Source organism: Papio anubis, chromosome 4 (genome assembly GCF_008728515.1).
Source record: "Papio anubis isolate 15944 chromosome 4, Panubis1.0, whole genome shotgun sequence".
Taxonomy (NCBI): domain Eukaryota; kingdom Metazoa; phylum Chordata; class Mammalia; order Primates; family Cercopithecidae; genus Papio; species Papio anubis.
This window is the reverse complement of record NC_044979.1, coordinates 145,362,676-145,378,249: the sequence shown is the minus strand read 5'-3', so window position 1 is coordinate 145,378,249 and position 15,574 is coordinate 145,362,676. Positions and strand designations below refer to the sequence as shown.

At 41.4% G+C, this 15,574-nt stretch overlaps 1 protein-coding gene across 3 annotated transcripts in view; it reads left to right on the top strand.

The window, feature by feature from the left end:
* The first annotated feature begins 873 nt into the window (after positions 1-873).
* The window catches only part of SDK1 (sidekick cell adhesion molecule 1), a 653,438-nt gene continuing 638,737 nt past the window's right edge, over positions 874-15,574 (top strand). For all 3 annotated transcript variants that reach the window (XM_031665629.1, XM_031665628.1, XM_031665627.1), the window contains exon 1: positions 874-4,038. In XM_031665629.1, the coding sequence (XP_031521489.1) occupies positions 3,995-4,038 (44 nt within the window). In that variant the 5' untranslated portion in view covers positions 874-3,994. The remainder of the gene's footprint in view (positions 4,039-15,574) is intronic.

Genomic DNA, 15,574 nt, shown 5'->3' with positions numbered 1-15,574 from the left:
ATTAATAAAGCCTGTAGCTCAGTAAATCCCACAGGATCAAGGCCACCTTCATTGCAGTTCAGCTTTATTAGACTGTTTGGGTCATAAGAGGAGATGATTTTAGCTGAAGTACATAACAAAAAGGGAAATTGGACACATGGCTACAATCAAATTTAAGAATGCACTTGAAATACAGCTTAGCACATGTCAGGTGCAGCAGAAGCAAGTGGAACTCTTGGAACAGGACAAGGCTTGACTACTCCTGACTTTGAGTTACATGTGCTCTCACAGCATCTAACACTTTACTACTTATATTCCTGCATCAGTCCTAGATTATAAGCTCTTAAGGGACAGCGACTGTGTCTTACACTTTGTATACCCAATGCTGATTACAGAGGCTGGTTCCTAGAATCAATGCATGTTTATTGAACAGAAAGATGTACAAGTCAGAGACATAAGAATCCTTCTTGACATCTCCCTCTCCCTCACATCCATAACCAATCTATCACTGAATCTTTTTTACCACCTAACTATTGTTTTAAAGCAGATCACTGCAGTGGCCTCTGGACTGGTGTCCTCCCACTACTCCACTCCCTCTTTTATTTCTTCTCACATAACAGCCAGAATGTTCTTTTAACAACACAGTCATACAACCTCTTCAAAGACTTTTTGCTGTCTTTTTTTTTTTCTTTTTGAGACAGGGTCTTGGTCTGTCACCCAGGCTGCCAGGCTGGAGTGCAGTGGCACAATCACGGCTCACTGCAGCCTTGACTTCCTAGGCTCAAGTAATCCTTCCACCTCAGCCCCCTTCGTAGCTGGGACTGCAGGTGCATACCACCACACTGGTTAATTTTTAAAAAAATTTTTGTGGAGATGGGGTCTCACTGTGTTGTCCAGGCTGGTCTTGCACTCTGGAGCTCAAGCAATCCTTCTGCCTCAGCCTCCCAAAGTGTTGGGATTATAGGCATGAGCCACCACAACTGGCTGTCCTTTTGTAGTAAGAGCTAACCATCATCATCATCATCATCATCATCATCATCATTATCTTGACAGTACTTTCTACAAGGTTATAAATAGGGTGATCACACATGTTATTAATACTCAAACACTTGAATATGAGGTGGGCACCATAGATAATCATGCAAGGATGGGATGGGAACCAGAACATGGGCTTGCCCTGCTTGCAAGGCCCTGCACAACCTGGCCCTGCTCATCCCCCTTCCAGTCACTCTCTTTACACCTGCGGCAAGGCTTGCTGTTCAGTCCTTCATACTGTCCAAGGGTACTTGCCATGTTTGCTCCTACCAGAGGACCTGTTTAAGTGTTTTGAGTGCTGCCAACCTTTTTGTTCTCAGCTCCTGCATTTCATCTCATTGACTAGGTTAAATCTCCTACTGTAAGTTCTTGCTATACTCATAAATGCAATTTAATATTTATTTATTTGAATGAATAAATGAATAAATACTTGTGAGAAGTTGGTAATATTGTATTACTAATATACCAATTATGATGGAATATAGTGATCAACAAAATGACAAAATAACCTATATATTTATATTTAAATTCTATATATTCAGTTTATGCCTTGTAGTTTAATGTGCAACTAGTTTCAATGTTAACATTTCTAATATGCTATTTGATGTTTATTAAATGTACAGTAATTTATAAGAACAGCTTTGTAATGTCACAAATAAATTACCAAAATTTAAAGTTGGGTATGAATTCTTGAAAAGAAATTTTCCGTATTAAGAAATATGTGACACTTGGAGTCAAAATATATAGAATTGGTTGATTCTGGAGCTAGATTATCTGGATTTAAATCATGACTTCACTGCCTACTGGCTGAGTAGTGTTGAGCAAGTTATTTAACTTCTCCATGCTTCTGTTTATTCATCCTTAAAATGGGTATAATGATGATGTCTATTTTGTAGAGCTTTTGTGAGAAATAAGTTTAGATAGATAGATAGATAGATAGATAGATAGATAGATAGATAGCATTTAGAATGGTTTCCAGCACATAGTAAATAATAAATACTAGCGATTGCTGATGTTTGTGTTATTATATTTATTCATTCAACAAATATTTATTAAATATCTCCTTAGTTCCTGACATTGTTCTAGGTGCTAGGAATTCAGAAGTGATCAAGACTAATGTAATGCAGAGTAACCTACAAACACTTTAATTTCAGAATCTGATAAGTATTGTGAATGGAATAAACATAATGACTTGTTAGGGCATATTGTGCGGGAGGAGCTTTAGTTAACCTGAAGGATGAGAAAAGATCAGCACGCACAGAGCATCCTAGGTGGAGGAAAGACCAAGTGCGAAGGCCCTACAGTAGGTGTCTCAGTCCATTTTCTGCTGCTGTAACGGACTGGGTAATTCAAAAATGATGTAAGTGTATTTGACTCATGGTTCTAGAGGCTGGGAAGTTCAACAACATAGCAGTGCATCTGGGGAGGCCCTTTGTGCTATATCATCCTGTCAAGGGAGTGCATGAGACAGAAAGAGAATGGGGACCCAACTTATCCTTTTTATGAGGACCCCACTCCCTTGATAACTAACCCTGTCCCACAGTATCAGTATTAATCCATTCCTGAAGGTAGAGCCTCCATGACCTAATCATATCTTCGAGGTCCCGCCTCTTATTGCAGTTATAATGGCCATCACATTTCATCGTGAGTTTTGGAGGGGACATTCAGACCACAACTCTGGGAAAGAGCGTGGCTTGGGTTTAAATGTGCAAGAAGTGAAGTGTGCCTGGAGTGCTCTGTGTGAGCAGAGACGGGAGGAGGCCTGAATGAAAGTTAGAAAGCTGATTATGCAGGTGGATCTTGGGGACTTTTGTAGAAAAATGAGGAGTCATATAATCCAGTTTATTGTGCTGATGAAGAAACAAAAACCTGTAAGTCCTGATGAGGATCATGTAGTTAATTAGTGACGCTAGAGCTAGAAGCCAAGTGTGCTGCATCCATATTAAAAAACATCATTGAAACAGATCTACAAAAACTGGACATATCTAGGATTCTATCCATTTTCACAAAGTAAATGTACCTTTGTAACCATATCAGGAAATACATTTTGACCTGCTTTTCATAAGCCATCCCATTCCCTTCACCCCCTTCGCTATCCTGTCCCTCAGAGGTAACCCTTATCCTTAACCTCTGACACCATAGATCAGTTTTACCTGGCTCTGAACTTTTATGAGCTTTTGAATAGTGGCACATGCTATCAGCTTTTTTGAAAATTCTGTCTGGCTTCTTTCGCTCGACTTGATGTGTGTGGTATTTACCCATGTTGCTGTGTGTAGCGATTGTTGCTCCATTCTCGCTGCCGTGCGCTGTTCCATTATGTGAATATACCACGAGTTTCCTGTGTTGCATCCCATTGAAAGTCACCAGAAGAGACCATTTCTGTGTGTGTATGAAAGGAAAGCTAGATTGTGATTCATGTCCTTTATGCATGTATGTTAATCTTGCTTATCCTACTTTTTTTAAACCAATTGAGGGTTATAGAGGTAACTTCGCTTTTATAGCTCGCATACACTTGACTGTTTTCTCGCAAACAGATTGCCTAGTTAAAACCAAAGGCTTGTATGTACAGGGATTTTTCCGACGTGTCCCTTCAATAAGCTGTTCACCATAAGTGGAAATAACTTGGATGAACCTGTCAGATGCTTTCAAATGCGGGTATCATTGAGCTTTCAGCTTTTTGAAATATTATCTGGGGTATTGCATGTTTCCAGGGGGTAAAGGATTATTTACTTCTTAATTGGGCCAAATAGCCATCACTTTCATTTTAATATTAGGTTTGTTTAAATAATAAGTTTATTAATTAGATGAGTGCCACTTTGACGCGCACTTCAGTTTTGTTTTTGTTTTGTTTTTTAATATTTCAGATGACGTTGCTCCGTATTTTAAAACGGAGCCAGGCCTGCCACAGATCCACCTGGAAGGGAACCGCCTTGTTCTCACCTGCCTGGCCGAAGGGAGCTGGCCTTTGGAGTTCAAGTGGATGCGCGATGGCCACGAGCTCACCACCTACAGCAGCGAATATAAGTAATTGATCGCTTGAAAATAAGATCCCATTTCAGTCGATGTGTTTGGAATACTTGCCTTATTGGCCATCATAGCACAATGAGTGAAAATACTGGATGGAATTTCTAATGCATTCAAGATTAAATGAATAGATTTGAATATGTAATTAGAATGTGATTTGCTGTTCTCCTATAGGTTGTGTTTACACCTAGGAAGTCTATCATTATATTTGTAAAAGTAAGCCCGTTAGTGAAATTGTCAGGCAACAAAAAGCTATGGTTACAGAGCAATGCCAGTAACAGCTTTAGTATGATACATTTACTTTCCAAGGGCAACAGCCCCATCCACAAGTATCGTTCCTATCTAGGCACAAATGTTTAAACAGATCTTTAGTTTGGTAGCTAGAGCTCTAGTAGTCAGCGAAAATCTTTCCTAGCTGCTTTCAAGTGGAGATAGGGACGGATGGAATCATAGAGAATGGGCATGAGTACAGCCTCTATATTCAGCAGCAAAAAAGCAGTATATGTTGAAGTCCTGCCATGTGCCCGGCACTGTGCCAGGCACCAGGGATCTGATGCACATGGGGTGGACATGATATGGGGACAGAGGGCCTGAACCTGGGGCAGAGCACGAGATCAGGATAAGACTGAGGTGAGGATTCACCTGGAGGAAGTGGCACAGCCTTTGGAGCCTCAGGGTCTTACCACGCTTTGGAGCTTTTCAGGGCTATACTTTGTGAGGATGATAATATTAGGTGCTGCAGTTCCATGCAGGATGGAGAACTGGCATGCCAGAAAAGTCCAGGAGGCCTCACCATTAGCAAAGTCAGCGATGCCGTGTTCTTCTTCAGATGAAGTAAAGAACGGGCTGTACAGAGGCATTTTAAGTGGACTAATAAGCTTCTCAAAATGGGGAATAGCCCACCCACTCACTCTCTTTACCTCTGAGGTTGTGATATGGTGATCCGTGGAACCACACTCAGCCTGCCCAGAATTTATGTGTGTGTCAGTTGTGTGTGTGTTTGTATTTTAAAAATCAATTAAAAATATATGTGGGAATGCGTACAGCATTTTTTTTTCTCTTTTTTGCTTTTTTGAGATGGAGTTTCACTCTTGTTGCCCACGCTGGAATGCAGTGGCATGATCTTGGCTCACTGCAACCTCCACCTCCTGGCTTCAGACGATCCTCCTGCCTCAGCCTCCCGAGTAGCTGGGACTACAGGTGTGAGCCACCAAGCCTGGCTAATTTTTGTATTTTTAGCAGAGACGGGGTTTCACCATGTTGACCAGGCTGGTCTCGAACTCCTGACCTCAGGTGATCTGCCTGCATTGGCCTCCCAAATTGCTAAGATTATAGGAGTGAGCCACAGCATATTTTTTTATTGGCTGCCAACATTTGACAGTTGTAAGATTTTCTGTAAAAACCTTGCTTCCCAGCCTCCATAGACCAGTCAGAAGGCCTGGCTGCCTGGTCTGCAGCCCCAGTCAGGAGCAGGTGGCTGAGCAGAGCGGCCCCCAGCAAAGGCACGGACACTCCCTGGTTCTCCTCGGTGCTCTCTGGCAGCCCCCTCCCTTGTCGCACCTCACTTGCTCTGCCCATTCCCGTCACCCACCCACGCTTTAGACAAGTGAGTGTGTGACTGCTTACATTATCGGGCCTACCCTGTCGGAGGATCTACACTCAGGGAGAAATTTATCGTAGTAGATCATAGCATGTTGAAATCAAACAGTCCTGAATCCCAGGACTGGCGGAATCCAGCTCCACTGTACCTGAGCAGTGGTGGTATCACTTTGGGCAGGTGGCCCATGAGCCCTGCCATAAGTGTAAAGAGAGTACTGTAAGCATTTGCAAAATGGGAAAGATCCCTCTTCATTTGGAGTATTGTGAGCATTTAAGGCTCTAATGATTGTAGGCAGCACTATACATTATTACCATGTGATATCGCAAGGCTTGGTTTGTTAGAAGGGGTGTAAGAAAGCAAAAACGAAAAACTTAGAATTGAGAACCGTGTTTGAGTAGTGGCTGATGACAGATGACTGGAGTTCAGGGACTTGCTCTTCAGCTTACCGGTGTGACTTTGGACAAGTTGTCTAAGCATGTTGATCTTTTTCCATCTGAAAAATGAGTGTAATAAAGCCCACCTCACCCTCATTTTTATGAGGGGTCTCATAAAAATTAAATTATATCGTGTCTTGTGTGCCCCCGAAAGAAAGGAATGGGGTTTCAAAGAACCCAGATTGTTCTTCCTAAGAAGAAGCAGGGCACGATGTGGATAATGTGTGGCAGTGGCCTGGCAGCCAGGCTACACGCCTTGGATAGTGGGAAAGGAATTGTTTCCTAGATCTTCAGTTTCCACATAGGTGTTTTCTGAAATTGAATTCCCCGAGAACATGCCTTTGTGTAGGCACCAAGCCGTTTCTCTTCTCCGACCACCCGTAATAGTGATTTCTCCTCCATCCCAGGAGAAAGCACACCTGTCCCGTATCTGAGTCTTCCTGTGGAACTGTCTCTCGGGGGTGCAAGAGTAAGACAGAATAATATGCAAGTTCCCACTATTAAAGAATTCTTTTGATTTTTAAATGGATAATATGGGTCTGAAAACGATTATTTGCATTTTATTGAATATACAGAGAGTCCCCAACTTAACGATGGTTCAACTTAACAAGTTTTTGACTTGACGTAGGTGAGAAACCCTTCTGTTTTTTACTTTAATTATAGTATTTAGTAAGTCACATGATATATTCAACAGTTTATTATAAAGCAGGCTTTGTGTTAGATGATTTTGCCCATTTGTAGCCTGATACTAGTGTTCGGAGCATGCTTAATATAGGCTAGGCTAAGCCATGGTGTCTGTGAGGGTAGGTACGTAAAATGCACGTTTGACCTAGGATATTTTCAACGTGTGATAGGTTTATTCGGACATAACACCTTCATAAGGCAAGCAGCATTTCTATTTAAAATAATTGTGTAGGCCCGGCACAGCGGCTGACACCTGTAATCTCAGCACTTTGGGAGGCCGAGGCAGGCGGATCATTTGAGGTCAGCAGTTCGATACCACCAGCCTGGCCAACATGGTGAAACCCCATCTCTACTAAAAATACAAAAATTAGCCGGGTATAGTTGATGCATGCCTGTAATCCCAGCTACTTGGGAGACTGAGGCAGGAGAATCGCTTGAACCCGGTAGGCGGAGGTTACAGTGAGCCAGGTTCGCACCACTGCACTCCAGCCTGGGCTACAGAGTGAGACTCCATCTCCAAAAAAATAAAAATAAAAAAAGAATGGTGTAACAGTTGTATTTTAAATGCCAAAATGTACAATAAGCTATTATATATGCTGCCTTTCAAACTTATAGTGAGACAATTTGCAGTCAACTTAAAACTACAGGAAGAGGAGGAACTCTATTTGCATTCTTCTTGCCCTTGCAAACTTACTTGTTCGTTGGAAACACACAAGAAGACAAAACGGTGGTGGTATTGAAGCAAGACTGAGGGAGTGACTCATTATATATGGACCATTAAAATAAGCTAGGTGCTTCACTACTGTGACACGGGAAACATAAGGAATGGGTGATTCTGAAGCAAGAATTGTTTGGGGTATTCGTGATAAATTATATTATGTTCAACGAGGGCCTCAGACACTGAGATGGGTTATTAGGAATCTATCATATCTTGCTATCCTTTTTTTTTCAAGATATAAAACCTGCCTAAAAATCTCATGCTATTTTTTCAAATTACTCTTTCCTCTGCTTCCTTCCAATAAGCACCTTCATTTATCATATGTTAGCCTTCATGAGACCCCTCTAAGTTTCACATGAAAAAACCATGGATACTTTCTGAAAATGGTAGCTGTTTCTCGTCTTAACAGAACCTTTATTTTTCCCCACGTTGGTGTCAGTTACAAAAATGTTAAACCTATAAAGAGCAAATACTATACATTTACTTTTTCTAGCTTTGACTTAAAATAGCGTTTTCTTTGCATTACACACTGCACAGTGAATTTCAAATGTTGTGTTTCTTTCTTTCTTTCTTTCTTTTCTTTTTTTTGGAGGTGGAATCTCACTCTGTTGCCCAGGCTGGTGTGTAGTGGAGCGATCTTGGCTCACTGCAACCTTTGTTTCCTGGTCTCAAGCGATTGTCAACCTTCCGAGTAGCTGAAACTACAGGCATGTGTCACCACGCACGGCTAATTTTTGTATTATTAGTAGAGGAGGTGTTTCACCATGATGGCCAGGCTGATCTTGAACTCCTGACCTCAAGTGATCTGCCTGTCTCAGCCTCCCAAAGTGCTGGGGTTACAGGCGTGAGCCACCACGCCTGGCCTCAAATGTTATGTTTCATATTCATGCTCATGTCTACATTTCAGCACAGGTGACTACTACCTTAGCAAGTTGATGGTAATTCAGCAGTTAAGCTAAGTTTGCATAGATGTCTTAGGTGGATTTGTATTCTTTTCAGAAAGCATTTACTCTAAATTATTTTCTACTTTGGAATAAAAAAAAGTTGTAATTATATTCAAGATATACATACACGTAAGCCAAGAATTTCTTAATACTAGGCACAATATTTATTATTGTAACAGAAGGAATAATTGTATACTCTAAACTCCTAAAAATTTTATAGTTTTCTTATGTAACCTGCCTCTGTGGTTCAATTTCTATGACAATATAAAAATAGAAATTTGATGGATGTTTATTCTTGCTTTATTCCAGGGAAAATAAGAATGGTTAAGGGAAAGGTTATTTTTTTCTTTTGTTTTATAAAAGGCAAACACATTTCACAGTATCAATAAAAATTATGAAATACCTGGGAATAAGTTTTACAAGAAATGAGTAGAACCCACATGGAAAGTGTGTAATGCGATATAAAAGAAGATCCTTATATAGGAAACCCAAATGCTATAAAAATTACTGTTCCTTTGAAACCATCGTAGAATTTTAGCCTAACATCAGTAGCACTTTTAAGAAACCTAATATCAATAGCTGATTTTATTTTATTGAGATAGGATCTCACTCTGTTGCCCAGGTTGGAGTGCAAGTGGCATGATCATGGCTCACTTCAGATTCAGCCTCCTGGGCTCAAGCAATCCTCCTGCCTCAGCCTCTCAAGTAGTTGGGACCACGGGACCCACCACCACACCTGGCTAAGTTCTGTATTTTTTGTACAGATGGGGTTTGCACTATGTTGCCTAGTCTGGTCTCAAACTCCTGGCCTCAAGTGATCTGCCAGTCTTGGCCTCCCAAAGTACTGGGATTACAGGTGTAAGCCACCGCACCTGGCCTGGATATTTTAATAAAAAATGCCAATGGGATTTTCTGGGAAAGTAACTTGACTGATGAAGTTTTTCTAAAGCTTATCTGGAAATATAAACAGAAGAATACCAACAAAATTTCAAAACATTAAATAAATAGTGGGGAGGAATTTATTTTTCTAGAACCTAAGGCATATTAGAATGCCATAATAATTAAGTAATATGTTAATAGTATAAAATTAAACAGTATGCCAGAGGAGCATTTTGATCCAGACCATTGTATTTATAAAACATATATAATCAAGGCCAGGCATGGTGGCTCACGCCTGTAATCCCAGCAATTTGGGAGGCTGAGGTGGGCGGATCACCTGAGGTCAGGAGTTCGAGACCAGCCTAACCAATATGGAGAAACCCTGTCTCTACTAAAAATACAAAACTAGCCGGTTGTGGTGGCTCATGCCTATAATCCCAGCTACTCGGGAGGCAGGAGAATCGCTTGAACCCGGAAGGTGGAGGTTGCAATAAACTGAAATCGTGCCATTGTACTCCAGCCTAGGCAACAAGAATGAAACTCTGTCTCAAAAATAAAAATAAACAAAATAAAAAAGTATATATATATATATTCAAATGAGTTCTCAAACCAATGCTAAAAACAACTTTTTGCAAACAACATTCAAAATACATCCTCATTGAACATCAAAATGAATTTCAGATACATTGATGAATTAAATATAAAAAAAAGGAAACATAAACAAAGGGAATATTTGAATGATCTCAAACTATACCAGGACAAAGTACAAAAGCATTGAAGAACTTCACCAGAAACAGATCACAGATAAATTTACAAATATTTACAAGTTTTGTATAAAAGAGATAAAAATTTTAATTGCCCATATGCTTAAATAATCCTTACAAGTTAAAAGGCAAGCAACAAACTGGGACAATATTTGCAACGAATCAGACAGTTCTGTCTCTAATAACCTGGGATCTCCTGATGACAGTGGTGGAGATAAAGCTTGCGTCTCCTTGTTTGTGAATGTCATCCCAGGCAGCAGGTGTAAAGGCAGGGGAATGAAGCAGGGAGGAAGGAAGCACCAGTGCAGGCATCCCTTATCAAGTTGGCAGTCGCTGTAAGTGGCTGGAGCTCAATCTTGTTTGGAACCTCTATGGAGTCTTAGGAAATGAATCTCAGAAGTGCCCACCCTAATGGGTGAAAGAGGAAAATATTTATCAGCTCCTGTACTTGGCTGATAAATATGGGCCCCATGGTTATTAGCCTTCATTTCTAATTAGCTCAAGCATTAGTAAGCAGCTAAACCTGCTGACTGGTGCCAGAGAATCTCCAGGACAGGAAGCAAGAAATATGAGGCATGGGTTGAGGCAAAGTGATGCCAGCTGTGCCACCATAAGGTCACTCTGGGCTGCTTGGAAGTGTTGACCACACCAGCAGCTCAAGTAAAAGGTGGAGCCACAGGGATTTTTCTCTTTCCTTCTTTTTTTTTTTTTTTTGGAGAGAGAGGGTCTCACTCTGTCGCTCAGGCTGGACTGCAATAGTGTGATCATAGCTCATTGCAGCCTTGAATTCCTAGGCTCAAGTGATCCTTCTGCACCATCCTCCCTAGTAGCTGGGATCACAGATGGGTGCCACCACAGCTAGCTATTATTATTATTATTATTATTATTTTTTAGACACAGGGTCTTGCTATGTTACCCAGCCTGGTCTTGAACTTCTGGTCTCAAGCAGTCCTACTGCCTTGGTCTCCCAAAGTGCTGGAGTTACAGGTGTGAGCCACCACTTCCAGACCAAAAGGATTCTTTAAATGGAATGTAAGAGGACAAAATTGAGTCTATTCCTGGAACCCCTCAGTGTAACTTGTACTGACTATTAAGTCTAATTCATGAAAGGTTCCTTCTAAGAAAGTAGTCAGCTGTAGTTTCTAACAAGGACTTTATTCAAGAGAGTTAGTGGAACAAGCTGTTTTTCTTACTAGACCAATCTCAAGGCTATAATGGGTGTATGTATTTTCTCCTGCCCGTTCTAGGTATGCGTGAATCTCAGCCTGCTCCTCAGCTAGTCGAATTTGCTTGGTGCTGGGTGGCCCAGGCCCTCATCTCAGCTTTTAGTTGTCTTGCTTCTGTTGGGCCGTGGATTCTCTAATTGCAACTGGTCTTGCGAGCACTAGGATACCCCAGTGACTTCTCTCCTCCTCACCTCTGCTGTGTGGCACCAGCCCCAATGTCTCAGGGTAATTAGAGTCATTACCTCCATCAGTGTAGTAATGCCTTTCTTTTTCACCAGCCCACTTGCATGAAGTGCACAAAGTGACTAGGATGTATTAAAGAGTCCAATTCTCTGGATCCCTTTTTCTTCTATGGGATATCTTCCCTCACCCGAGAACTCAGGTCTGTAATCCAAAAGAGCCTAAAGTTGGGGGGAAAAAACCAAATAGATGGCCAGAATAGGGACCAATCATATCTTGACCTCAGGTTTAACAATTTTTTTTTTTTTTTTGAGACAGGGTCTTGCTTTGCTGCCCAGGTTGAAGTGCAGTGGCACAGTCACAGTTCATTGCAGCCTCGACCTTCCGGGCTCAGTTCATCCTCCGACCTCAGCTTCCCACGTAGCTAGGAGTACAGGCACACACCACCATGCCCAGCTAATTCTTTTATTTTATTTTTTGTAGACACAGGGTTTTACCATGTTGCCCAGGCTGGTCTCAAATTCCTGGGCTCAAGTGATTGACCCAGCTCGGCCTCCCCAAGTGTTGAGATTACAGGCATGAGCCACCATGTCCAGCTAACACTACCAGGCGTTGTTCTGAATCCTATTATCCTATTAGTGTGGCTACTTCCAGGTGATGCAATATCTGCTAGGCCTACCTGATCCCCTGGGGAAAGTGCCTGTTCTCATACCTCCTTCAGTAAGTACAATGAGTCCCTGATCTGCGGCAATGCTGTGCAGGCTGCCATGCGTATAGATTAGGTATTCAAGCTTCCAGATTGTGGTGCTGGCTGAGTCAATGAACAGAGAAGGCAGATCCGTATCCAGAGGAGATACTGAGTTTGATTAGGAAGAGTCACTGCATGTTTCCTTGGTAGAAAGGCCAGATATAAGCAGCCAGTCGCAAGTGGCCAGCTTGAAGAATCATGTTGCACTGTTGGTTCAGCATCAGTCTCTGCCGTTGCCAGGTTTGGCATCTGGCATTGGCAAAAGCCAGATTAGCTTTGGTGAGGAGGAGCTGTTGCTGTCGGATTCACTCATAGCCTCAGTCCTTGCCAACATGACCGGTTTATGTCCCATTTTATTAGTTGAGAAGAAATCTAAATGACAACCACAGTTGAGTCATCCTCTTCAATTGATTGATGAGTGCCTTATCTGAAGTGGATGCTCTCTAGTGATATCAAAAATCCACATATGTCAGCCACCCCCATTGGGTTTTTAACAAATGACTTTCTTTGTTTCTGAATTTCCAGTCCTATTTCTCTCAGGCCTCTTTCCCATCAGCCAAGCAAGTTGTCAGTGCCCAAGTGTCTCTTTACATCCATTCCCAACCCATTTCTTTCTCAAATCTCTCCCCATTCAAAGTTAAGGACCAAAGGTACTACTTGCAGCTCCGTCTGCTTGGAAGATTCTTCCTTCACCGTGCTCCCTTTCGCCACACACGAGTAAGGCGGTAGTGTGACATCTTCATTTTCCGGATCAAGGCGACCCATGTATAATCCCAGGCCTGAGTGTTTAACTGTTCTATCAGTTGGTGAGGCCTGTGTATAACTGAGAGAGTAGTCTTACTCTTATGGCTACATAGTTCTGTTAATTGCCTTCTCATGCTTATCTCCAGTTGCATATTTTCTTTCTTTCAAGATAGAGTCTTGCTCTGTTGCTTAGGCTAGAGTGTATAGATGTATATACAAGATATGTATATTTTGTAGAGATGGGATCTCACTATGTTCCCAGTCTGGCATGTTTTCTTAATACCTATGGGGTCAGGACTTCAGTTTGTCCTAAGGACATCAGAAGTTGCCCTTCAATGTACGTAGTTCCCTTCTGCAGAAGGCATCATCTTATTCCAGGACCTTACAGATGCATGCTTGACTCTTCTTTGGGGCTACTAGAGACTCCCCACAACATCCTTATCCACAACAGATATCTCTGGCAGCATCCCTTATGCTGGGATATGTGGCTTACGTGAAAGGGCAGCTTCTAGAACTGTTGTCTAATTCTATGGCTGAGTCCTTTCTTCTTTGTCTCCCTAAAAACTGGCAACCTGGGCCAAGATAAAGTAATTGGGATCTGATTTACTGCCTCATTTGAAACAACTGTAAAACTGGACAAAAAATATGAACAGTTCTCAAGACATTCGATATCAGGCAGTGAAAGAATGTGATCGCTGAGAGATAGAAGACAAATAAGGGGAGCCCTATGATTGCCCTCTGCTTACTGCCTTGAGGGGATTTCTAGGCTGTGGCATAGAGAAGAAAACCCAGGCAGAACCTAGAGGACTTTCTGAGTTGAAGAGAGCTGAGAGTTTGGAAAGATCTAGGCAGTGAGATTTCTAAGGGCAGGGTACTGGATAAGAGAGCACTACATAGAGAAAGAATGCTGGAGACCTCCAGAGGGTCCACCTTGAGTGTTTGGCAGAATATTCATCAGCACATTCATGTGAGAAAACTACCCCAGGCAAGGGAAAGGACTATCCAAGAAGATTAGAGGCAATGTTCCCTGTGCTTACACAGGACTTGGCGGAGTGTCTGTTCTCACCAGCCAAACTGTCAAACGTCGTATTCATGAGTTTATCAGATAACCTACACAGAGTTGTCTTGGGTCTTGAGAATGGTTAGCCCTAGACCAAATCCTGCTCTGGTTCTGCCTAACAAGTCTTGAAAAGCAAGACCCAAAAGGATCCAACTACTGCTCAATATCTTCACAGTATCAGAGAACAAAGTTAATGAATATTTATAGGAATGCAAGAATTTCCAGGACCCAACAAGGGAGAATTCACAGTGTCTAAACTCTAATCAAAGATCATCAAGCATATACAGATGCAGGAAAGCATGACCCATAACAAAGAGAAAAATCAACTGATTGAAACCAAGCCAGAACTGACACGGTTATTAGAATTAACAGAGAAAGATAATGAAACAGCTATAACTGTATAACCTGTGATCAACGTAGAGACATGAAAAACACAAAAAAGGTAGAAATCAAACTTATAAAGATGAAAACTATCATGTGTGAGATAAACACTGGATGGGGCTATCAGGAGACTTGACATCACAGAAGAAGATATTAATAAAGATATTGCAATAGAACTATCCAAAATAAAAGGCAGATAGAAAAAAAAAAAAAACCAAACACGATGAAAAGGCCACAAATGAGTTGTGGGAAAGCTTCAGATAGCCTAATAGATGCATAATTGGAATCCCCAAAGGAGGCAGTGGGAGGAAAAATATTTGAAGAAATAATTTTTTCAAATTTGCAAATCCTAATTACTGGAGTTACCAGCCAGTGCAGTAAGGCAAGAAAAAGAAGTAAGAGGCATCCAGATTGCAAAGTAAGAAGTAAAACTGAATTTTCAAGTTACATCATTATTTATGTAGAAAATATGTTACATATTTTTAAAAAGCTGCTAATAAGTGAGTTTAGCAACATTACAAAATAGAAGATCAACATATAAGAATTATATTTCTGTGTACTAGTAAAAAAATCTGAAAATTATACATTTAAAATTTAAGGTAGGATGGGCATGGTGGTGCATGCCTGTAATCCCAGTTACTTGGGAGGTTGAGGCAGGAGAATCCCTTGAACCCAGGAGGCAGAGGTTGCAGTGAGCCGAGATTGTGCCATTGCCCTGCAGCCTGGGTGCAAGAGCAAAACTCCATTTCAAGAAGAAGAAAAAAAAAATTTAAGATAGTACAAAAAAATCTGAAGTAAGGATAAATCTGACAGAGGGTCTGTAAGACCTTTACACTGAAAACTACAAACAATGCTGAGAGAGAGAAGAAAAAGAAGACCTAAATCAATGCGCAGATACACTGTGTTTATGTATCTGAAGGCTTAATATTATTAACAGGTCCATTTTTTCCAAACAGTCCCATGGTGATATTCTTCAGGCTCAAGACCCTGAGACAAATTACATGACTAAAATCTAAAATTCATCACTAAGCTGTGGAGAAGATTTCTCTACATGATTTTTTTTTTTTTTCCAGAGACAGGGTGTCACTTTGTTGCCCAGGCTGGAGTGCAGTGGTGCAATGGTTCACTCCAACTTCTGCCACCCCAGCTCAAATGATTCCCCCCACCTCAGCCT